The sequence below is a fragment of the Pteropus medius genome, unplaced genomic scaffold (genome assembly GCF_902729225.1).
Source record: "Pteropus medius unplaced genomic scaffold, Ma_sr-lr_union100, whole genome shotgun sequence".
Classification (NCBI taxonomy): Eukaryota; Metazoa; Chordata; class Mammalia; order Chiroptera; family Pteropodidae; genus Pteropus; species Pteropus medius.
The window spans coordinates 23,156,711-23,179,773 of NW_024351729.1; the positions used below are offsets into that span (position 1 = coordinate 23,156,711).

At 56.9% G+C, this 23,063-nt stretch overlaps 1 protein-coding gene across 1 annotated transcript in view; it reads left to right on the plus strand.

Moving 5' to 3' along the window:
- The window catches only part of LOC120587690 (striated muscle preferentially expressed protein kinase-like), a 47,734-nt gene that overhangs the window by 21,761 nt on the left and 2,910 nt on the right, over positions 1 to 23,063 (plus strand). The window contains 32 exon segments of the mRNA XM_039844858.1: positions 409 to 669; positions 1,769 to 1,927; positions 2,028 to 2,217; positions 2,324 to 2,547; positions 4,919 to 5,038; positions 5,262 to 5,366; positions 5,949 to 6,155; positions 6,556 to 6,679; positions 6,796 to 6,971; positions 9,119 to 9,231; positions 9,656 to 9,824; positions 10,072 to 10,168; positions 10,297 to 10,497; positions 11,555 to 11,612; positions 12,205 to 12,282; positions 12,373 to 12,551; positions 13,076 to 13,102; positions 13,759 to 13,911; positions 14,075 to 14,117; positions 15,127 to 15,195; positions 15,461 to 16,492; positions 16,494 to 17,445; positions 17,796 to 17,927; positions 20,523 to 20,639; positions 20,792 to 20,959; positions 21,072 to 21,194; positions 21,368 to 21,535; positions 21,657 to 21,726; positions 21,728 to 22,047; positions 22,050 to 22,080; positions 22,082 to 22,273; positions 22,755 to 22,994. Of these exon segments, the coding sequence (XP_039700792.1) occupies positions 409 to 669; positions 1,769 to 1,927; positions 2,028 to 2,217; positions 2,324 to 2,547; positions 4,919 to 5,038; positions 5,262 to 5,366; positions 5,949 to 6,155; positions 6,556 to 6,679; positions 6,796 to 6,971; positions 9,119 to 9,231; positions 9,656 to 9,824; positions 10,072 to 10,168; positions 10,297 to 10,497; positions 11,555 to 11,612; positions 12,205 to 12,282; positions 12,373 to 12,551; positions 13,076 to 13,102; positions 13,759 to 13,911; positions 14,075 to 14,117; positions 15,127 to 15,195; positions 15,461 to 16,492; positions 16,494 to 17,445; positions 17,796 to 17,927; positions 20,523 to 20,639; positions 20,792 to 20,959; positions 21,072 to 21,194; positions 21,368 to 21,535; positions 21,657 to 21,726; positions 21,728 to 22,047; positions 22,050 to 22,080; positions 22,082 to 22,273; positions 22,755 to 22,994 (6,298 nt within the window).

Below are 23,063 nucleotides of genomic sequence, written 5' to 3' on the forward strand. Positions count from 1 at the left end.
AGACTTGGTGCAGCAGTGGGGTCCTGCTGCAGTGGGCGTAGAGATACTCAGAAATACCTGTTTCTTAGCTCAAATAAAGTCCAGTTTGTACCCAGCTGGTGTACTGTGTTTTTTTTTTTTTTTCCCACTGCCTCTGCCCCTATATGGCTCTCAGTCTCCCTGTCCTTGATTCCTTCCACTTCCCCTGAATTACCCATCCCTGGCCCAGATTGGGTTGCCATCCTGAAGCCAGGCCTGGGACCTCTTTGCTATCCTGGATGGCTAGGTGGGCGGGCTTTCCCTGTCTCCAGAGGAACAAAATGCATCTCTCTCTCTGTGTCTGTCTGTCCCTCTGTGTGTGCGTGTGTGTGTCTCCCTCGCCCCGTGTGTCTCTGCTCCATGCGTGCCCCCCATGGCCGCTTCTCCCAGCACACCCTGAAAGCCGGTCCCTGGCCGTGCTGGCCCCACTGCAGGACGTGGACGTAGGGGCCGGGGAGATGGCGCTGTTTGAGTGCCTGGTGGCGGGTCCTGCCGACGTGGAGGTGGACTGGCTGTGCCGCGGCCGCCTGCTGCAGCCCGCGCTGCTCAAATGCAAGATGCATTTCGATGGCCGGAAATGCAAGCTGCTGCTCACCTCTGTGCATGAGGACGACAGTGGCGTCTACACGTGCAAGCTCAGTACGGCCAAAGGTAACCGTCCACTCGGGCCCTAGGGCAGCCATGGGTATCCAAGAACTGGAGGGAGAGGGCTGGGGGTGAAGGAGCTGGGTGCGGAATAAGATAGGCTCATCTCCTGGGGGAAGAGCAGTGGGTGGGAGATGGTGTGGCGCACCTGCCTGGGTAAAATCAGCTCTTGAAGCAGCACCTGGCACAAAAGCCCTTCTATGCCAGTGTTAGCTGTTGTTCCTGTTAGGAGCCTGTCTGCTGAGGTGTGGCAGACAAACCTGGATGTGGGTTCCAATTCTTGCCCTGCTATGTACCAGCCATGTGACTTTAGACAAGTTATTTCATCTCTCTGAGCTTAGACTATTCATCTGTAAAAAGGGATCATAATAATGCCTAGCTTGTAGGGAATCAGCAGGATTAATGAGATAATGAATGTAAAGACAAAGCACACCGCATGGCGAAGGGTGCCACCTAATAAATGTCAGCCATTATTATTATTAATGACATCTCTGACCTGGTCCCTGTCCTCATTTAAAGAGTGGAGACAATGCCTCACCAGGTTTTGGTGATGAGCACCTCAAATGGCACTGGAGGGGCTTTGTAAGCTAGAAAGGACCAGGTCTGCGTAAGGGGCTGTTACTGCTCCCAGAAGATTCTCTGTGGGTGGTAGAGGGGGGTAAAGGTGCATCTGCTCTGGGTCTAGGGGGTGTGGGAGGGAGCACGGGCACAGAGGAGAATTTAAAAAGTAGGAGAAAGGGATGTGGGGGAAGGAAGGGGCTTGGCTTCTAGGCCCTTCCCTTCGAGTTGAGCTGAGCATCATCCTGGGTATGCAAAGTGAGGTGAAGAGGAGAGAGCCAGGATGGGGCCCTGGACACCCATCGTCTCCCTAGCCAACGTGGCAGCCTGCTGCCATCCTTGCGGACCTCCGTATTCCTGAGAAGGCCCAGTCTTTGGAGCTTGCCCACTGTCTCGCTACGGTGCCCAGGGACCTTGCTGGGCTCTGTCCTGGCTCCAGCTCCTGGCCTAGCTCCCCTTTTCCGCCCAGCATGAGGGCAGGGCCTGCAGGTTGGGGTGCCTGGAGTGCCATGACCTTTCTTGCCCCAGTGCTGATCCCTCTCCCCAGATGAGCTGACCTGCAGCGCCCGGCTGACTGTGCGGCCTTCACTGGCCCCGCTGTTCACACGGCTGCTGGAGGATGTGGAGGTGCTGGAAGGCCGCGCGGCCCGCTTCGACTGCAAGATCAGTGGCACCCCGCCCCCCTCTGTGACCTGGACTCATTTTGGTATGGCCCTCCACCCTGCAGACGTTGGGGGCCTCCCAGAGGCCAGAGAGCGGGGCCCCTTGCTGAGTCTGCTCTGTCCGTGTCCCCCTGTCCCTCCCAGGCCACACCGTGGAGGAGAGTGAGAATGTGCGGCTACGGCAGGATGGCGGTCTGAACTCACTGCACATTGCCCACGTGGGCAGTGAGGACGAGGGGCTCTACGCGGTCAGTGCCGCCAACACCCACGGCCAGGCCCACTGCTCTGCCCAGCTCTATGTAGAGGAGCCTCGGACGGCTGCCACTGGGCCCAGGTACCACCTGGGGGCCCCGGTGCTGCCGGGGCTGCCTCCGTGGGGCCTCAGCCCTGTGGTGGGAGGTGCGGCTCTGGGACTCTGGTTAGCCATGTGGTTTTTACAGCTCGAAGCTGGAGAAGATGCCATCTATCCCTGAGGAGCCGGAGCAGGGTGAGCTGGAGCGGCTGTCCATGCCCGACTTCCTGCGGCCACTGCAGGACCTGGAGGTGGGACTGGCCAAGGAGGCCATGCTGGAGTGCCAGGTGACTGGCCTGCCCTACCCGACCATCAGCTGGTTCCACAATGGCCACCGGATCCAGAGCAGCGATGACCGGCGCATGACGCAGTGTATGTGTCTGGGAAGGGACCCTAGGCAGTGTCCTCTCCAGCACCCTCTTTGCTTGCTGTGCCCTCCCTTCCCCCCACTCTTGGGCCTTCCTTTTCTAGCCTGGTCAACGGTGGGGGTGCCTGGGAGAGGGGAGCCCAAAGGGGCTATGAGCTCATTGTCTCCTCCTCAAGCCCACACAGCACCCATCTGCTGAGTCACCACTCTGGCCTCAGTGGCTCTGTTGACACTCACTGGACAGGCAGTATACCCTGCTGTCGACCGTGAGCAAGTTACAGAGCTCCTCTGTGCCTCAGTTTCTTCATCTATAGTAGGCTCATTCTGATAATTAAATTAGGGAATACATATAAAGCACTTAGAGCAGGGACTGGCCAGTAGCAAGTGGTCAGTATATATTAAGCCTTATGATTATTGCTATTGTTGTTTTTGCCACCTTTGTCATCCTTGTCATCCTTCAGTGAAAAGGCCGGGGTGGGCAATGTCTGGCACCGAAAGGATGCTTGGCTATCGTCGCTAACAAATAGTGAATAAAGAAAGAGCCGGAGGAACATATAGAGGAATGTATTCGGGACTGTGTCCTCTCAGTCTAGGGTGTGTGTCATGGGAGTATCTCACTTCCATCCTTGAAGGAATCCGAGTCTCCTGTGGGAAGTTCTCCCTATCCTCCATCAGACAGTGCCACCTTGTGCCCTGTGATGACCTCCTTTTACAGCTGCAGTGTGACAAAACTCACCTGCTTTTTGAGTGCCAGGCTCTGAGTGCTCAAGGCCGGGCCTGGGTGATCTCATCTTCCTTACCGCAAGCCTATGAGACCAGTACTATTATTCCTATTTACAGATGGGAAAACTGAGGCTTACAGAGAGACAGGGACTTGCTCAAAGGCAGGCAAGGACCAGATATCTGACTCTGGCTTCCACCTCCTAACCATATTGCCTCCTGTCGCCGTGACACATCTCCAGCGCCGCCACCGTGGCTCTGACGCGCCGCACCCTCTTAGCCCTCTCCCGCAGAGGCTATCTTTGCTCAGCCCACAGGTTCCAATCTCTCGATCTGCTTGAGGCCTTGGATGGGTGTCTCAGGATCTGAGTGTCTCTTCTATATCTGGGGTCACTGGCAGCCCTTGGTTTCTCTTCCTTTATAAATAGTATCAGCAGAGATAAATGAATAGGTGACTGTCCCATGTGGAGATAACCACTAAGAGAAGAGAGGGGTGTTTGGGGACAGTCCTGACATGAAGGAGGATAGTGCAGGCCTCTTTTCCTTCACGTCCCTGTTGGAGACGGCTCTCTTATCATCATTCAAGGAGCACGGTGTAGGGAAAAGAGCTTTGGATTCAGAGGGAACTAAGTTCAGGCCATAGCATTTTTATGAGCTGTATGACCTTGGACAAGTCCATTAATGTCTCTGACCTCATTGGTGAAATGAGGATAATTTTGCAGGGTCGTTGAAAGGATTATGGGGGAAAAATGCATGTCAAGTAGCTGGCATAGTCTGGACACAGACCAGACAACTCTCGTTGTGATTTATAATGTAGCATATTTGGTACTTACCACATGTAAGACATCAGATTCTGCTGGAAGGCCTGAGGAGGGAATCAGGGATGTGGGTGAAGAGGGGCTCCCCAGGCATGGCAGAGAAGGCTTCCCAAGCTGGTGCTCACTTGAACTGCATCTTGAAGAAGAGAGAATTAGTAAGAGAAGAATGTTCCAGAAAGGAGGAAGTTTTTGAGCAAAGACTTGGAGCTGGGACTCTGGTGGCTGGCTTGTCAGGGTCAAGCCAAATGTGGAGGACTAGCAGGAGGCATGGCCAGATGGGCATTTAGGATGAGGGCTTTGGCTGCCCCCAGATGCAGAAGGTATCTTTAAAGTTTCCAGGCCGCGAGACAGCAGGCAGTGCCATCGGCAGAGTGTGGGCTGCATGGTGGAGGGGTTTCGTGGGGTCTGTGCTGGCAGTGGGACCTCCAGAGGCCATGGGGTTCGAGAAGAGGGGACTGAAGGAAGGGCCTTAGGAACAAAGCTTTGTCAGAACGTTGACACAGAGGTTTGACACGCTCCCCCAGCCCAGGAGGTTTGGAGAAGAGGGGCAGTCAACAGGCTGCAGAGGGTGAACCAGTGTGAGAGGAAAGTAAGAAGTTGCTGGGCCTGAAGTACAGAAGGAACAAGCAACAGGGGCCAGGGCTGCAGGTGTAGACCTGGCAGCCTGGATCTAGGGTTTGCCACACGATGGACGCACTTCCTGCTTGTCGGCCCATCCTTTCCCCCTCGCCTCTTCCCTGAGTGGTTGGGAGTGACGGGCCAGGTCCAGGGTGGCATGGGCCCACCCCACAAAGTATCCCAGCTCAGGCCCAGTGTCACTGTCCCTCCCCCCTCCCAGACAGGGATGTCCATCGCTTGGTGTTCCCTGCTGTGGGACTTCAGCATGCCGGTGTCTACAAGAGTGTCATCGCCAACAAGCTGGGCAAAGCGGCCTGCTATGCCCACCTATATGTCACAGGTGAGGCAGGCACCTTACTGGCCAATTGCATGCACAGCCTAGCCTCTGGCCTACCCAGGGGCTGGGTGAAGGCTGCCTCCCTTTGGTCCCCTGGGGAGCCATCCGGCCTTGCCCCAGCCCTGTGTCTGCCCCCCACCCCCAGCCCACTTCTCTGAGGCGTGGCAATCCCACAGAGCCATTGGGCCCTAAAGGACCCAGCAGATGCTTGACCTGTGGCTTTCAGATGTGGTTCCAGGCCCCCCAGACGGTGCCCCGCAGGTGGTAGCTGTGACTGGGAGGATGATCACCCTCACATGGAACCCCCCCAGGAGTCTGGACATGGCCATCGGTGGGTCAGGACCGCGCAGGGCTGTGGGAAGGGATGGGGGTGTGGACAGGGCAGGCTCGGTCAGGGGTGCCAAGGGAGCCAAGAGGGGAGGGCAAGGCCCAGGGAAGCATATGGGGAGTGATGGGAGTAAACGGAGTGCTGGGGGCATGGCCGGGAGCTGCCTTGCCTGTCTCCTCTCCATGGCAGGTGAAGCCCTTGCTCCAGGTCAGGATCCCTCTCTCCTCCTCTTAGAGGAATCGGGTGCTTGTGTCATGATCCTGGGAATATGCTCTTTTTTCCTGTCCATAATCTCTCCCTGCTCTGTGCCTCAGTTTCCCCACCTCAGATAGTAGCAGGGAATTGGGATACAAGTCAAGCTCCCTCCATGCCTATAACTGGACCCCATGCCTGGCACCTTGTTGGCTCTGAGTCTGGCCAGGCTAGTGGTTGGGCAAGAGCATACTGGGGTCAGGCAGAAGCAACATGAGAAACTGAGGCCGGTCCTCAGAGCAGACTAATGATGAGTTCCTGGGTCCTGAGCCAGCTGAAAGGGGGTGGGGGCACCCCAGCAATGCCCACCTCTAGCAGCTGCCTCCCTACCAGACCCGGACGCCCTGACCTACACTGTGCAGCACCAGGTGCTGGGCTCGGACCAGTGGACAGCTCTGGCCACGGGCCTGCGGGAGCCTGGGTGGTCTGCCACAGGCTTGCGTAAGGGCGTCCACCACATCTTCCGGGTCCTCAGCGCCACCATCAAGAGCAGCAGCAAACCCTCGCCCCCCTCTGAGCCTGTGCAACTGCTGGAGCACGGTGAGCCTGGGTGGTCTTATGAGGCGGGGGTTGGAGCTGCTTAACTGGGAAACTGGGTCCCCATGATGGAGGCTCAGGGGCTGGTCTGGACATGAGAGCTGTGATGGGAACAGCATGGCCAAGCGTGACCTTGACTGTCAGAGTGCTTGCTTCTCACTCCTGAAAGCAGTACTCACAATGGGTGGGGCTGAGGCTCTGGAGTCAGACAAGCTGGGGGTGCAGTCCCAGTTCTGCCACTTTCTGGCTGTGTTCTCTAGACAAATCGCTAAGCCTCTCTGAACCTCAGCTTCCTCATCTGTAAAAATGGAGCTCGCATGGTGACTGGGAGGATTAAAGGAGCGGTAGGTACTAGGGATCTGGCGTCAAGCCCAGCATAGCGCATGTGTTCTCCTCCTGCCAGGCCCGCCCCTGGAGGAAGCACCTGCTGTGCTGGACAAGCCAGACCTCGTGTATGTGGTGGAGGGACAGCCTGCCACTGTCACCGTTACCTTCAACCATGTGGAGGCCCAGGTCGTCTGGAGGAGGTGGGGCCCGTTTTTGCATGCCCCACTTTCCGCAAGTGGCAGTCCAACTCCGGCCATCCTGGCCTGACCTCCCTGTGGATGGATCCTGGGTGACCACCATATCATGTGTCCCTTAGCTGCCGAGGGGCCCTGCTAGAGGCGCGGGCAGGTGTGTATGAGTTGAGTCAGCCAGATGACGACCAGCACTGTCTTCGGATCTGCCGGGTGAGCCGCCGGGACATGGGGGCCCTCACCTGCACCGCCCGAAACCGCCACGGCACGCAGGCCTGCTCAGTCACACTGGCACTGGCAGGTGGGTGATAGCGAGCCTCCTTTCCTCTCTTCCCTCTGAGGCCCACAGCCCTCTCCTCACATCCTTACGGACACACTCCTGCCTGCCAGTCTGCGGTCCCCCGTCTCAGGCCTATCCATCTAATGGCCATAATAATACCAGTATTACTAATAACAGTAATAGGACTAATAAGTTATTTATCGAGCACCAATATGTGCTAGGCTCAGTGCTAAGTACCTTACTGTATTACCTCATTTAATATTTACATCAACCCTGCGAGATGAAAGTCAGTTACTCTCCCCATTTTACAGATGCAGAAACTGAGGCTCAGAGAGTGCCAAGTATCAGGTCCAAGGTCACACAATAAGTACAAGAGCTGGGATTCAAGCCCAGATGCCTAACTCCAGAGCCAGAGGGTACTCTTCGCTCCTGTGTTAAACACGACAGGAAATAGTACCTCGAATGTAACAAGAGCAAGTTGATTTACAAAAGAAAGAAGCCCAAGTGAGCACGTCTTATCACCAGACTCTCAGCTCTGGGGATCCTGACTGCTCTTTGCACGGCCTGTTGGGCAGAGCTTCCCAACCTTTGTAGTGAGGACCCTTTTTATAATTTCTCCTTCAAGGATGTAGTTGCTCAACCCCTAGCATACGTTAAGTAGTCATTGTCTTGTTTTTCGGTTTGTTAATTAAGTCTAGACTTATGTAACTGCCACTCAGAACTTCGGACCTGCGCCAGCCAAACAGTGTTACCTGCTGAGTAGATTCAATTCCAACCAAATGTAAAGAAAGTGACATTTTAGTTAGCACAGGCAAGCTCATCATGGGTAAATGTGCATTCTCTGTTGCTTTTTAAAAAATTGTTGAAATTCACTTGAAACCTTCCAGTCCTTTGACCTTCATGGAGCCTGCCTCCAACCCCCTCTCCCCCACCCTGGCTAGAAACCAGATTCCTAGAGGGGAGGGAAGGCGTCTTTACAGTGGAAGAGATAAGTAAGAGGAGGGTGTGTGAGGAAGAGATGGGGAAGCCACCTGGTCCCGCAGTGGATGGTGGATGGGTGGGGCCACAGATTGTGACTGAGAGAAACTGTGTCCCAGCCAGCCAGGGCTAGAACAGGCCTGGGGCTTGGATCTACACCCTCACCCACTGTGCCTCGCACCCCACCCCCAGGCAGGGCAAGCGGAATGGCTCCTTTACTCCACGTCTGCCCCACTGTAGCATCTTTTCCACTCTCAGGAAGTCCTCCCCTTTTATCTGTGTAAAACCAGGCTGTGCACCTGTGGCGGATGGTGGTCCCTGCCCAGTGCCCCTGCTCTTCCCTCAGGGCCCAATCACTCCCACTCCCCCAAAAGCCATGATCCTCAAACATGCTCTGGAGGGGAGCACCAGGAAGTCACCGGCTCCTCTGCAAAGCACTTCGTAATATTTATTTAATTCCATCTTGAGAATTAGAAGCCACTTTATAAGGAAATAGCATCATCGCATGATATCTGTAGAGAATATAATTACAGTCACACGTGGGAGAACTAAGCTGAGAATTGGTATTGAACCCTATCTTGCCATCTCCATTTAAATATTTAAATAAGATTCAGAGATAAAACTTAAAGACAGAGGCATTGCCATTGTGCACTTGATTCAGGGTCACAGGCGGAGCGCCCTGCAGGGCCCAGGACTGTAAAGTCAGAGCCCTCGGTGGAACTGTGCAGAAGAGCGATCACCCACAGGGGGCAGCATCGAGCCACTCCTCAGCAGCCCATTAATGCAGTGAGGGAAGAGGCTCAGGCTGGCCAGTACTGATTTTTCAAGAGCGGCAGGAAAGCCAGATTTCTTTTGTGTGTGAAAATCTCCTAATTTGAAAGCTGGCAGATAAACAGAGAAGGTCAAACAAAGCAAGCCTGCATCTTCTGGCTTAGGTTTTCTAAGATTTGGAGAACATCACGTATGGATTTACAGGGAGAGCGCTTGGTGCAGGCAAGGAACTCTGGTGTGCCCAGGGGCCACGTTTGAGAACCCCAGTGGGTGAGGTGCTGGGGCTCTAGGAGGTGGGTGGGTGGGGTCTGATGAGCCAATGGCTGAGGGAGGGGTTGGAGAGGGGCTGAGGAGGCAGGCCCTCGTGACTCCAACATCCTGTCCCCCTTCCTTCCCTACTCCCACCCTATGTGTTTCAGAGGCCCCCCGGTTTGAGTCCATCATGGAGGACGTGGAAGTGGAGGCTGGGGAAACTGCTCGGTTTGCTGTGGTGGTTGAGGGGAAACCACTGCCGGACATCATGTGGTACAAGGTCAGAGGGTGATGAAGGCCTCAGGGGAGTCTAGCCTGGGGCTGGCCAGGAGCCTGGGAGGAGGGAGGAGGGGTTTCCTGAGCATGTGGGAGGGGTCCCGTTGGCTTTGGGAGAAGGGGAACCCAGACAGAAGAGCAAAGGTGTTGCCCAAAGTGCAGTTAGGAGACGGAAGTGGGACCCAGGGTGCTGGGAGATGCTGGTGGGGGTTTGAAGAACCAGGGGACAAATTGGGGGGTGCAGGACTATTAGTGAGAGAGATAAGGGTGGAGCCAATTCTGGGTCCTGGGAGAAGCGAGGCCCCTGGGGCTGAGGGGTTCCTGGCTCTGAGGTAGGAGGGAGATGGTGTCTCTGGCATGGAGGTGAAGCTAGGTCCCAGGTGGAGGCGAAGCCAGGCCCAGGCTGGAGGTGACAGCCAACTCTGTAGGATGAGGTGCTGCTGACCGAGAGCAGCCACGTGAGCTTCGTGTATGAGGAGGCAGAGTGCTCCCTGGTGGTGCTCAGCACGGGGGCCCAGGATGGCGGCGTCTATACCTGCACAGCCCGGAACCTGGCTGGAGAAGTTTCCTGCAAAGCAGAGTTGGCTGTGCATTCAGGTGGGCTGAAATTCCAGGAGAGAAGGGCAAAGTGCTTACCCCCAGGAAGTGAGCCCCTGGCCAAGTCACTCATCTGGCTGTATGCTCTTTGACCCCCTACATCCACCAGCCCCAGCATCGCCCCCCCAGGCCCCTAACATTCTTGCTGCTCTTCTGTCTCCTCCATCTGCCCTGCCCTGCCTGTCCCAGTTTCTGCCCTCATTCCTCTCTCACCCTCCCCATCTAACGCCAAGCGTCTCTTCCCCAGCTCAGACAGCTATGGAGGTGGAGGGGGCTGGGGAAGATGAGGAGCAGCGAGGAAGGAGACTGAGTGACTTTTATGACATCCACCAGGAGATTGGCAGGTGTGGGGCGAGGAGGGGGTGTGGTGTCTGGGGGGCCAAGAGCAGCTGGGTCTGAGGGTGGGAGGGTGTGGAGAGCCAGGGCTGCAGTGGTGCCTGAATCCCAACCTCTCCCTGTGTCATGTACCCAGGGGTGCCTTCTCCTACCTGAGGCGTGTGGTGGAGCGTAGCTCTGGCCTGGAGTTTGCGGCTAAGTTCATCCCCAGCCAGGCCAAGCCAAAGGCATCAGCGTGGCGGGAGGCCCGGCTGCTGGCCCGGCTTCAGCATGACTGTGTCCTCTACTTCCACGAAGCCTTCGAGAGGCGTCGGGGACTGGTCATTGTCACCGAGCTGTATCCTGGGACAGACAGGCTGTGTGTCTGGGGGACATGTGGCCTGAATGACTGGTCCTTGTAACAGCCAATTAGCAGTGTGTTTCACACTTTACAAAGTGGTCCCATTGACACTTGGGAGGGGCTGACTTCCTTTACAAAATGTGCCCATTTATAGTTGGGAGTTCTGAAAGAATCTTATAAATACTTCACAGAGCGGGCTCTGGAGACTTCTGGGAAAAACAACATTTTTTAGTCCATTTTTTTTTTAGCTTAAACTTACATAGCCCTTAATGTGTGCCTAAAAGTTTTACAAAAACTAACTAATTTAATTCTCATGGAATTTTATCATCCCCATTTTACAGAGGATGAAACTGAGGTGCAGAGAGATTAAGTAACTCACTTGAAGTCACACAGCTAGCAAAAGGCATGTGATTTTTATCACGAAATGCAGTACAGTATATCTGGACATCATCAATACTTGGCTTTATTTGGAGGCTCTTTCCATAAAGAATGGATTTTAGCCTTGCATGAGAGCTATGGTTAAACAAAGCACTCTGTGGTAAGGATGCTGGGGGGTTGGCTTGTCACTCCCTCTAGCAGAGTGACCATGTCCTTCACAGCAGCATCCCAGTCTGCACTGTTAATACCCAAACCTCAGCAAAATGACCAATTATTATGTGTCATAGACCTTCTAGGCTATTGAATAGAATCAAGAGATTCCATCGACAGTCAACAAAATTCTACTCTAACTTGATCCTTGTAAATACCTCATGGGGTGGGCGAGAGGAGATATCTCCATTTTACACTTGAAGGAACCTAGGCTCAGAGAGGTTAGGCAGAGGTTTGCCTGAGTTCCCACACCAAGTGAGAGTTCAAACAGGGTTGTCCCATCTGTGTACCCAGAGGATGGGGAAGTGTGAAGACACAGTCACTAAATGGTGTCAGATACACTTTAAGGGGAAGGAGAGAACCCTGTGCTGAGCTGGGATCTGACTTGAGCTGTGGGTGGAGGGCACTGCCCAGGGAGGGCCAGACGGTTGGCACTGGTCACTATTCTCCTTAATCCAGGACCTAGCTGCACAGAGGAGCTGCTGGAGCGAATGGCCAGGAAACCCACCGTGTGTGAGTCTGAGGTGAGGGCAGTGGGTGGTAGGAGTTAGGTTGGGCACTAGCGTTCACCCCCCTGAGCTCTGAGAACTGAGGGGTGGCTCCTGGGCATGCCATCTGTGCCCATGAATAGACCAGGAGTAGTCGGGGAGAGCGCTGTCAGGCCGGCGGCAGAGCCTCCTTCCCCCATCAGACCAGACCCCAACCTGGGACTTGCACTGTCCTCTGTTAATCTCAGCGGACCCACCCTGGCTCCTGACTGTGGTTTCTTAATCTTCCTCACGTAAACATTCCTCAAACATTTCTCCCAGAAGGAGCGCCACCTGGACTCCATTCGGTCTCACTGGTGTCCTGCCACGTAGAGCTGTACACGTTGTGCACTGCACAGTTCTATTTATTATAATGTAAATGGCTTTCTTCTATAGTTATGCTGTGCCTGAGCTGTGTAGCTGTACATGAAAGTCCTGGACCTCAGCCCCCAAATCTGTTTCAACCCCCTCCACCAGCCATCTGAAGGCCACTTTCCAGGCATGGCTTGACCTCTTGCCACAGCCCTGGTGGTAATCAATGTAATACCCCACCCTTCTCCCATGGACTCTGGGCCACCTGTTTCCACAGATCCGGGCCTACATGCGGCAGGTGCTAGAGGGAATCTGCTACCTGCACCAGAACCATGTGTTACACCTGGATGTCAAGGTGAGGTGCAGGTAGGGGTGGGAAGCAGATGGCCCCTGGGGAAGCCAGGCCTCTTCACTCACCTCCCATACCTCGCCTTGTGTCCTGTAGCCTGAGAACCTGCTGCTATGGGATGGCGCAGAGGGTGAAGAGCAGGTGAGGATCTGTGACTTTGGGAATGCCCAGGAGCTGACTCTAGGAGAACCCCAGTACAGCCAATATGGCACACCTGAGTTCGTGGCGCCTGAGATTGTCAACCAGACCCCTGTGTCTGGCGTCACTGACATCTGGTAATGTTGGCATACTGAGCTGCTGGGGTCGGCCAGGGAAGCTGCCCTCAGTGCCACGCTGGGGACTTGCTCACTGGCAGAGAGGAGCTTGACTAAGCCCAGATTCCTTTTCTGACAGTCAACTTACAGGTCACTTGCCCACAGTTACTACCTGCCCCTCATCAATCAGAGATGACCCAGTCACTCAAGGCCTCAGGCCTGTTAGTCCTTGGTTCCTTGTCTCCCCTGGTGGTGGGCCTCCCTCTCTGCAGCCACTTCCCCTCCCTGCAGTGAGGCAGGCACCTGTCTGTTGGTTCCCAGACTCATGGCTTCCTGGGCTGGCCCTGCCATGACCCTTGACCTCTCCAGGGATGTCTGGAACTCCGGGTTTAGAGTCCTCCCTGAAAGAGGCGCCCCTATGTCTGTTTGTCCATGACTATGTTCACAGGGAGGACACTTCTCACTAGATTCATGGTAGCTGAGACTGCCCACTTCTGGTAGGAGGTAGGCTGTCCCCTCACTAACCTACTCTCCTTTCCCCACAGGCCTGTGGGTGTCGTTGCCTTCCTCTGGTAAGGACCTCTCTGTACTCAGGACCTCTGTCTCCAACGGTCTCTTAGCAGGTCCACCCGTAACATTTGCATGGCCTGGGGCTAGAGAGCACTTGGGGATCTGCAGTCCATCCCTTCTCCTCCTCTCCCCCGCCCCCACTCCTTCCTGCATGGCAAGGGACCCCACGTGCATGAATGTGGACACCCCCAGCCTGTGTGTCTAAGTCTGTCCACACCACAGCCCTCCATGAGGGGTGGGAACACTGGCTGGATGGAGAGAGGCCAGTGCAGGCTCAGTACCATCCAGGTGGGAACTACAAGGTCCTGACTGTCCATCAGGGACTAGAAGGGGTAGGCTCAGGCTCAATGGGGCATATCCCCTGGGCATAGACTCCTTACCTCAAAGACAGGCCGTGGCTGGAGGAGGGACCGAACAGGTCCTCTAAAGCACAAGCCTAGGGCAGTACTGCCTCCCCACCTGTGCTGGGGGTGGTCGGGGAGGACAGGCGAGAATCCGAAAGACCACCCCTCTGCCCAGATTCACCCAGCCTTCTCTGGCCCCATAGCCACAGGGCATCCACCTGTCCCCAGCCCTATGTCCCCACAGGCATCCCGTCATCACTGCCTGAGCCCCAGGGCCCTACCTACCTCTCACTCTGCCCTCTCTACCCCTACAGTCTGACGGGAATCTCCCCGTTTGTTGGGGAAAACGATCGGACAACGTTGATGAACATCCAAAACTACAATGTGGCCTTTGAGGAGACCACATTCCTGAGCCTGAGCAGGGAGGCCCGGAGCTTCCTCATCACAGTGCTGGTGCAGGACCAGCTGTGAGTGTGAGGGCCTGAGGGGGTCGCCCACCTGCAGAGTCCCCTCATGCCAACCCTTACCGCTGCCCAAGCCTCTGCCTTTAGATGTTCAATCCTCCAAACATTTATTGACTGCCTGAATTAATGAATGATAAATCTCTGCTTAATTCTCATTCCTTTACAGGAGGCCTACCGCAGAGGAGACCCTGGAACATCCTTGGTTCAAAGTGAGTCTAGTTCTGCAAAGTCATGGTGGAAGAGGCAGAGGGAGAGAGAATGTTATTAATAACTCCATTTATTGAGTACCTACTGTGTGCAGTTACCATGATAGGCATTTTATATACTTATGATCTAGCAGCCTCATAATAGCTCTGCAAAGAAAGGTGTTACTCCCCTTTGGTTGATAAAGAAATGGAGGCTTACGTTGGGATACCATGGACTCCAAGGCATGGGTCTGGACCCTCCCCCATCCCGGGCGTCCTCGTCAGGGCTCTCCCTGGCTCCTGAGACCAGCCCTGGTCCTTCTCACTCTTGTGCGCCCACCTCTGTCCTGCACATACTGTGGTTGGTAGGTGGCCTGGCTTCTTGGCTTTAAGCTCTGTGTGGGCAAAGTTCTTACTCATTCATCTTCAAACCCCAGCACCACAGGACACAGTGCTGTGTGAGGGCCGAGGTTCAGCAAATGACCTAGAAAGAGCAACTGAATAAACTATCCAGTGAGCATGTGCTGGATCAACTGAAGGCTGAGGTCATTCTCGTATCTGTCCCTGGAGACACGAGCCTTGTTTCCCAGATCAGAAATGAGCTCCAAAGAGGACAGCCTGGGTGGTTGGCTGAGGGAAGCATCTGTTTTGGTCTGGCCCACCAAGACAGCAGATGTCTGAGGTGCTGGTTCTACATGGAGACAGATGGTGAGCTGGGCAGCAGGGCCCAGGTCAGGGACCTAAGCACAGGCTTCCTAAGGCAGTCAATGTGCCAGAACAGAGCCTCGAGCCCTGGTGAAAGCCCACCCCACGAGCCACCAATTTTCAGCCTCTCCTGTTAGGTTCGGGGAATTTGTCCACACGTGGGCACCTTGGCTGAGGGAGTTGTGATAGATCTTGGGGGTCCCCTTACCCCAGCAGCCTGGACTCGATGCTGCTCAGTCCACTGTCCATTCCTGTGGACTTTGTTTCTCCACTGAGGGTCTAGATTGACAGAGGACTTTCCCTCAGTCTCTCTTTCCTGGGTTTGCAGACACAGGTAAAGGGCGCAGAGGTGAGCACAGATCACCTGAAGCTGTTCCTCTCCCGGCGGAGGTGGCAGGTGAGTTTGGCTGAGCCCAGCTCTGTGCCTTCCACCTTCTTTCTTATTCTGCAGCCTTTTCTAACCCTACCTTTTTTCTATCATGTGTCCTCACTTCCTGCTCACCTATCTTCATCTGCTTTTTATTCTCTCAACTCCCAGCTTCCCCTATGTCCCCCGACCCTCCGCCTGCCTTAGGCCTTTTCCCTCAGAGCAGACGAAGGCCCGAGTGGGTCAGTCCGGCTCCAGGAGTCTCTGAGCTCTGACTCTAGTACTCTGTCTCCAGCGCTCCCAGATCAGCTACAAGTGCCACCTGATGCTGCGCCCCATCCCTGAGCTGCTGCGGGCACCCCCGGAGCGGGTGTGGGTGGCTGTGCCCAGAAGACCACCCACCAGTGGGGGGCTCTCATCTTCCTCGGACTCCGAAGAGGAGGAGTTGGAGGAGCTGCCCTCAGTGCCCCGACCACTGCAGCCTGAGTTCTCAGGCTCCCGTGTGTCCCTTACTGACATTCCCACGGAGGATGAGGCCCTGGGGACCCCAGAGGCTGGGGCTGCCACCCCCATGGAGTGGCAAGAGCAGGGAAGGGCCACCTCTCAGGACCAGGAGGCTCCCAGCCCTCAGGCCCTCCCCTCCCCAAGCCAGGAGCCCCTGGCGGGGCCCAGCCCCCTGCGGGGAGAACTCCGGAGGGGCAGCTCAGCTGAGAGCGCCCTGCCCCGGGCCGGGCCGAGGGAGCCGGGCCGGGGCCTGCAAAAGGCAGCATCTGTGGAGCTGCCACAGCGCCGGAGCCCCAGCCCGGGGGCCACCCGCCTGACCCGGGGAGGCCTGGGTGAGGGCGAGTATGCCCAGAGGCTGCAGGCCCTGCGCCAGCGGCTGCTGCGGGGGGGCCCTGAGGATGGCAAGGTCAGCGGCCTCAGGGGTCCCCTGCTAGAGAGCCTGGGGAACCGTGCCCGGGACCCCCGGCTGGCACGGGCTGCCTCCAGTGAGGCAGCACCCCGACACCAGCCTCCCCCCGAGACTCGGGGCCTGCAGAAGAGCAGCAGCTTCTCACAGGGTGAGGCAGAGCCCCGGGGCCGGCACCGCCGTGCTGGGGCACCCCTTGAGATCCCTGTGGCCCGGCTTGGGGCCCGCAGACTGCAGGAGTCTCCCTCCTTGTCTGCCCTCAGTGAGACCCAGCCACCCAGCCCTGTACGGCCCAGTGCCCCCAAACCCAGTGTCCCAAACCCAGTGCCCCAAGTCTCCAAAACTTTCACCACACACCCAATGATACTCTGTCCTTGGCACCCCAGCAGCCTGCCCAGAAGAAGGCCCCAGAGTCTGCTGGGTAGAAGCAATCCAGCCCCCAAGCTACATGCAGCCCCCCCTGGCTCTGCAAACCCCAGCTGACCCCCTCACACCCTATGCCCAGATCATACAGTCACTGCAGCTGTCAGGCCAGGGGCAAAGCCTCCCACAGGGCCCCGCCACACCTCCAACGGAGCCCAAGTCCCACCCGGCTGTGTTCGCCAGGGTGGCCTCCCCAGCTCGGGGAGCTTCCGACAAACGTGTGCCTTCAGCGGCGGCTCACCCAGTGCCAGCCGAGAAAGCCCAGGTCCCCACGGTGCCCCGCAGGCCAGGTAGCAGTCTTAGCAGCAGCATCGAGAACCTGGAGTCAGAGGCCGTGTTCGAGGCCAAGTTCAAGCGCAGCCGGGAGTCGCCCCTGTCGCGGGGGCTGCGAATGCTGAGCCGCTCACGCTCGGAGGAGCGCGGCCCCTTCCGCGGGGCGGAGGAGGACGGCATGTACCGGCCCAGCCCGGCGGGCACGCCGCTGGAGATGGTGCGACGGCCCGAGCGCTCCCGCTCCGTGCAGGACCTCAGGGCGGTCGGGGAACCCGGCCTCGTCCGCCGCCTCTCGCTGTCGCTGTCCCAGCGGCTCCGGCGAACCCCGCCTGCGCAACGCCACCCGGCCTGGGAGACCCGCGGCGGGGACGGGGAGAGCTCGGAGGGCGGCAGCTCGGCGCGGGGCTCCCCGGTGCTAGCGGTGCGCAGGCGGCTCAGCTCCACACTGGAGCGGTTGTCCAGCCGCTTGCAGCGCAGCGGCAGCAGCGAGGACTCGGGGGGCGCGTCGGGCCGCAGCACACCGCTTTTCGGACGGCTGCGCAGGGCCACGTCCGAGGGCGAGAGTCTGCGGCGCCTGGGCCTCCCCCACAACCAGCTGGCCGGCCAGGCTGGCGCCACCACTCCTTCTGCGGAGTCCCTGGGCTCGGAGGCCAGTGCCACATCAGGTGGCTCAGGTGAAGAGGGGCAGAGTGGCACTGAAGTGTGAACAAGTGTGAGTGGGCTAGGGATGCAGGGCTGAAATGACAGGTGCAAGGTGCGGAAGAGGTGGGCAGCGCTGGACAGTGGCTCTGGGAGGAGGAGAGGGCCAGGGACACCCACTAGAAAGAGGCTGAAGAGGTGCTGGAGGCCCTGAGGATGCAGTTGGCGGGGCTGGAGCGGCTGGAGGCTGAGGGGCAGAGGCTGGAGTGGAAGCAGGCAGGGGCCAAAGCTGGGTGTTCTCTGCGTCTCTGGGCTGAGGGCTGCGGGGAGGTGGGAGCTGTCTGGTACTGGCTGGGCAGGTGCTCAGGCCCCTGGGTCTACACAGCTCCTGGAGAAAGCCGAAGCCGTCTTCGCTGGGGCCTCTCTCGGCTACGGAAGGACAAGGGGTCATCACAGCCAAACCTCTCTGCCAGTGTCCAGGAGGATTTGGGTCACCAATATGTGCCCAGCGAGTCAGGTAAGAGAGGCCTGCTGGGTGACTAGGCCCTTCCCGCCCCAGGGAAAATTCCTAGCTAGGTGGGAGATGGCCATCTCCAGGAGCCCTGGCAGTGGTGGAAGGGGCTTTGAGTCAGGAAAACAGCAATAGCAGCAGCTGCCATTAATTAGCAATACAAAGTGTCATTAAACACTTTACCAGCACTGCCCTACTCAACCCTCCCACAGTGCTGAGGAACTATTGGTATCAAGTCTGCATTTTACAGGTGAGGAAACAGAGGCTCAGCCATGCCATGTAAGCAGTTTATGGAAGGCACAGAGCTGGTAGTAAGTGTGACCCTGTGCAGCCAGACCCCGGAAGCAGCTTTGGGACACCATACTGCCTATCTTTGGCTAGCCTCCTCCCTCATGAGAAAGTCTAGAAGGTTTCTGTAACTGGGTGTAGTTCTGAAGGAGCTCAGGGTATGGCTCCCCTGTCCCCACAGCCCCCATGCTGATGTGTGCATGCTCGAACGTGCATGCAAAGACATTCCTTCTCTCCCATCCTAGAGGCCCACAATCTGGTCCGTGCCCCCAAGTCTCCATTTCGCCTGACTACCCCTCCCTGGCCCCCCTGCCCTGTGGAAGGCACTTCCTTCAGGGGGGAGGGGAACATGGGATATGCCCTGGTTTGTTTCTCTACCCAGGTGTCCTGGGCTACAGAGAGGCAAGTATTCCCCACTTCAGGTTACCCCAATCCCTCACCTGAAAATGGGGCATTACTCAAGGACGACACACAAAGGCTTCGAGAGGCCAGGTTTCCCAGATCGGGATGCAGAAAAGAGCAGGCCCACCAAGCCAGGCCATGTGCAGGGCCTTTATCAGTCACCAGCTCTGTTCTCCAGTTTCCTGATAAAACTGCTCAGAACCGTTCCAGCCATGCCTTAGCTGGGCTTGAGGTGATTGTGTCTGGCCTTGGCCAGGGGAGCTGAGGCATCTTTCTTGAGGTAGTGGGCAGTGGGGGCTGTAGTAAGGGAAGAGGAGGTGGGGAGGCCAGTTGGTGAAGGCAGGGGGTGGAGAAGAAGAGGGAATGAGACAGAGAGAGGGAAGCCAGCACAGAGGTCTGGGGACAGCTGATCCCTTCCCATCTGGGACCTCCCTCCCAGGTTTGTTTTGCTTGTGCAGCTGATTTCCTGCTGATGCAGTGTGCCCTTACCTCATCTTCTCCCCCCTCCCTGCAGAAGAAGGCTGTCCCATGTTCACTTTACCAACTAAACTAGCCCCTGGGGGATGGAGGTAGGACTGGCAGCAGGGCCAGGGTCACCTTTCGCCTCTCTTCCTGGCCTCCCTCTCTCTCCCTCTTACCCAGCACCCTCACTTGGTCTGGAGGTAGCCATTGACGAAATACGTTCGTTCTATGTTGTTGGACCCTCAGTGTGGGACTCTCAGTGTGGGACCCCTCCTTGGGGAACATGAGTGCAGTGGGCAGGCATGATGCTGTCCTGTCCATCCACTCCCACTGAGCATTCTTCTCCTCCTGCCCAGCTCACCCCAACCCCTACTCCCTCCTGGTCCTTCAGACAGGCAGCAGCTGGGGCTCCCAAGGGTATCTGTGCCCACATGAAAAAAATCCACCCACCCATACCTACCCCTAGTGGCCAGAATCAGATTGGGATATTTCTAAGGAGACGTGCCCAGAGCAGGAATGCTCGTCCTTATAGGATTAAGGAGCCACAGACTGGGTGCACTAGGGCAGAGACCTTGGCCTATCTGCACCCTGGCCATGGCCCATTCAGCAGCCAGCTGAGAAGCCAGCATTGCTGAAACAGTTTCTTTCTCTAGGAGTCTTCGCCTGGCTCTCTACTAGGCATATTAACAAGTTCATAATCATAACAACAGCAAGAGTTAACTTGAGACTTATTATTATATCTTAGAGACGCATGATAAACACTTTCTGTGCTTCTTGTAATTCTAACAACTCTGTGAGCTTGGCGTTATTCTTTTCTTCAATTTACAGGCAAGACATGGTCCAAGGTCATGCAGTCACTGTCTCTTGCCCCTTCAAAAGCTCTCACCACTTAGCTGACCTGAAGGATTATCAGAAGGTCTAGATGAGGGGAAGAGGAGGCTGACACACTTGCGGGCTCTGCCCGTTTTGCCTTGACTTCAGATCTTTCGAGACTGCATATTTTGATTGAACATTACGTTCAACCTCAGGAGTCTCAGTTCCGGGCACCAGCTCCGCTCACTTGCCCTGTGGTGCCCCAGAGGGAGTGGGTATGGCCAGATCTTAACCATTGCAGTTTTTCAATATTTATTTATTTTTATTTTATTTAATGAATGTGTATAAGAGCACTTAAACGTAGTGCCAGGCCCTGCTCTAAGTGGTTCACAAACATAGGAGGTGACTACCAAGTATCTTCAATGGTCAGTGAAAGAGGAAAAGATTCACACAGTGAATGTCGGGGGAGAATGATGCTCGCCCCAGAGAACATCAGCATGGGGTTCTACTTTCTGCATCTGATTGGGAAGATACAACCTTTCGCTCGGCTCCCCAGCTCTCACACAGATCCTCCCCTCCCTCGTCGGTAAGTGAGCCGGGTCCCCTCAGACCCATGGCTGTCTGCTCTCCCTCCAGACTTCCCCCCAGTCTTCCACATCAAACTCAAGGACCAGGTGCTGCTGGAGGGAGAGGCAGCCACCCTGCTCTGCCTGCCAGCAGCCTGCCCTGCACCCCACATCTCCTGGATGAAAGGCAAGTAGATTACTTCTTCTCAGAGAGGGACATAGGCAAGTGGCCACAAGGCCTGCAGATGCTTGGGGTGGGGGGCGTGGCAACCGAGGGGGACCGGAGGACCACATGGGCAGCTCCACTCAGCAGCCCTTCTTGCCCCTCCTTGCCCCCAGATAAGCAGTCCCTGCGGTCAGAGCCCTCGGTGATCATCGTGTCCTGCAAAGACGGGCGGCAGCTGCTGAGTATCCCCCGGGCGGGCAAGCGGCATGCTGGGCTCTATGAGTGCTCAGCCACCAATGTCCTAGGCAGCGTCACCAGCTCTTGTACCGTGGCTGTAGCTCGTGAGCCTGGGACAGGGACCAAGGAGGGCAGTGATGGGGGGTGTTGGGGCAGGGCTAGATTGGCCCTAAACAGGAACTTAGGGGCTCACTGGGGCTCCCCTCCTTTTGCCAGGTGTCCCAGGAAAACTAGCTCCTCCCGAGGTGCCCCAGACCTACCAAGACACAGCGCTGGTGCTCTGGAAGCCAGGAGACAGCAGGGCACCCTGCACGTACACGCTGGAGCGGCGGGTGGATGGTGAGGGCCCGCGGAGGCTGGTGAGGGGAGAAGGGAGCAGGTGGAAGGTGGAGAAGCCTGGAGACAAGTGCCCTTCCCTGGCAGAGGTCCCGTCCCTGGGCTCCTTACAGAAAGCACTAGGAGCTTGGGCCACTCCTTCTGTGACCTCAGCCTCTCCCTCATGCCGCCTGCAGGGGAGTCATCCTGGCACCCCGTGAGCTCAGGTATCCTTGACTGTTACCACAACGTGACCCACCTACCAATCGGTGTGACCGTGAGGTTCCGTGTGGCCTGTGCCAACCGCGCTGGACAAGGGCCTTTCAGCAACCCTTCTGAGAAGGTCTTCATCAGGGGCATGCAAGGTCAGTGGAGTGGGGGGGACAGAGAAGGAAGGGGACCCTGAACCCATGGTCCACCTCCTCAGAGCACCATGGTTTCGCCTCCAGGGGTGCCATAATCATGATTTCCTTTCTCTCCACTTAGATTCCTCAGCTCTGTCACCGGCTGCTCACCAAGATGCCCCTGTTACCTCAGGGCTAACCAGGGCCCCACCTCGACTCCTCTACCTCACCTAGCCTCCCCCAGCCCCACTGCGGCCCCTGCTCCCCCAGGCCCCAATCAGCTATTTTCAGCCCTTCATCTCCCCCACAGACCCCCGGCCAGGCCTTGTCCTCACTCAAGGCTGTGGGTCCACCGCCCCCAAACCCCCCCACCTGAAAGCACAGGGACCTGCAGGCTGCCTTGTAAGCCAAGGCCCCATCCACCCAGTGCCCATGTTCCCTGAGTGAGCCCGGGTCTTCCGTCCTGGCCGCTGGGACCCCGACCGCCAACCTCCACCCCTCAAGCTGGTTAAACTAAGTGTCTTCCTCTCTCCTTGTATGGTGACTTCCTTTGTGTCTGCACCACCAGCCTGAACCCCCAGCCCCTGAGCCCCCTCCTGAGCCCACCAAGGTAACTGTGCGGACCCTCAGCCCAACCAAGGAGGTGGTCAGTCCCCCCGGGGGTGGTCCCCCCACCTCTCCAGGGCCAGGGCCGGAGGGCACCACTCTTCGGCAGGGCCTCCCTCAGAAGCCCTACACCTTCCTGGAGGAGAAGGCCAGGCAAGCAGGGCCCGGGGAAGGAAGGAGGGCAGAGGGGGGAGTGGGAGGAGCATAAGGGACACAGGGATCAGGGAGAAGACCAGACTGCCCGGCCAGGGTTGGGGAGGTGCTGAGATCTGGGTCCTCAGTACTACTGAGTTCAAATTTTCTCTGGGCCAGGCACTGTGCTAAGCTCTGTAACCATATGATCTCATTTAATCCTCACAACTTGGAGAAGGAGCCACTGCATTATTATCATCATCACCCATTTCACAGATGGGAAAACTGAGGTTAGACAGGTTATGGGATTTGCCTAAGGTTCAGAGCCACTGAGTGGTAGAACTGAGACGAACCCAAATCGCTAAGATTGAACTCCAGAGCCCATACTTGGAACCACTGCTTTCTTGCCTCCCGGGCTCCCTGCTCCCCTTACCCCGTTAGCCTGCACAATGGAGGTGTCCCCCTGTCTCCTCTGAGCCTGTGGTGTTCCTCTAACACATAGGGGCCGCTTTGGTGTAGTGCGCTCATGCCGGGAGAATGCCACCGGGCGGACGTTCGTGGCCAAGATCGTGCCCTATGCTGCCGAGGGCAAGAGGCGGGTCCTGCAGGAGTACGAAGTGCTGCGCACCCTGCACCACGAGCGGCTCATGTCGCTGCACGAGGCCTACATCACCCCACGTTACCTTGTGCTCATCACTGAGAGCTGCGGCAACCGGGAGCTCCTCTGTGGGCTCAGCGACAGGTAGCTGGGCACTCGGGGGGAGTAGGGAGCAAGCAAGATTGGAGGAGCTGGGCTGAGATATCACCTGCC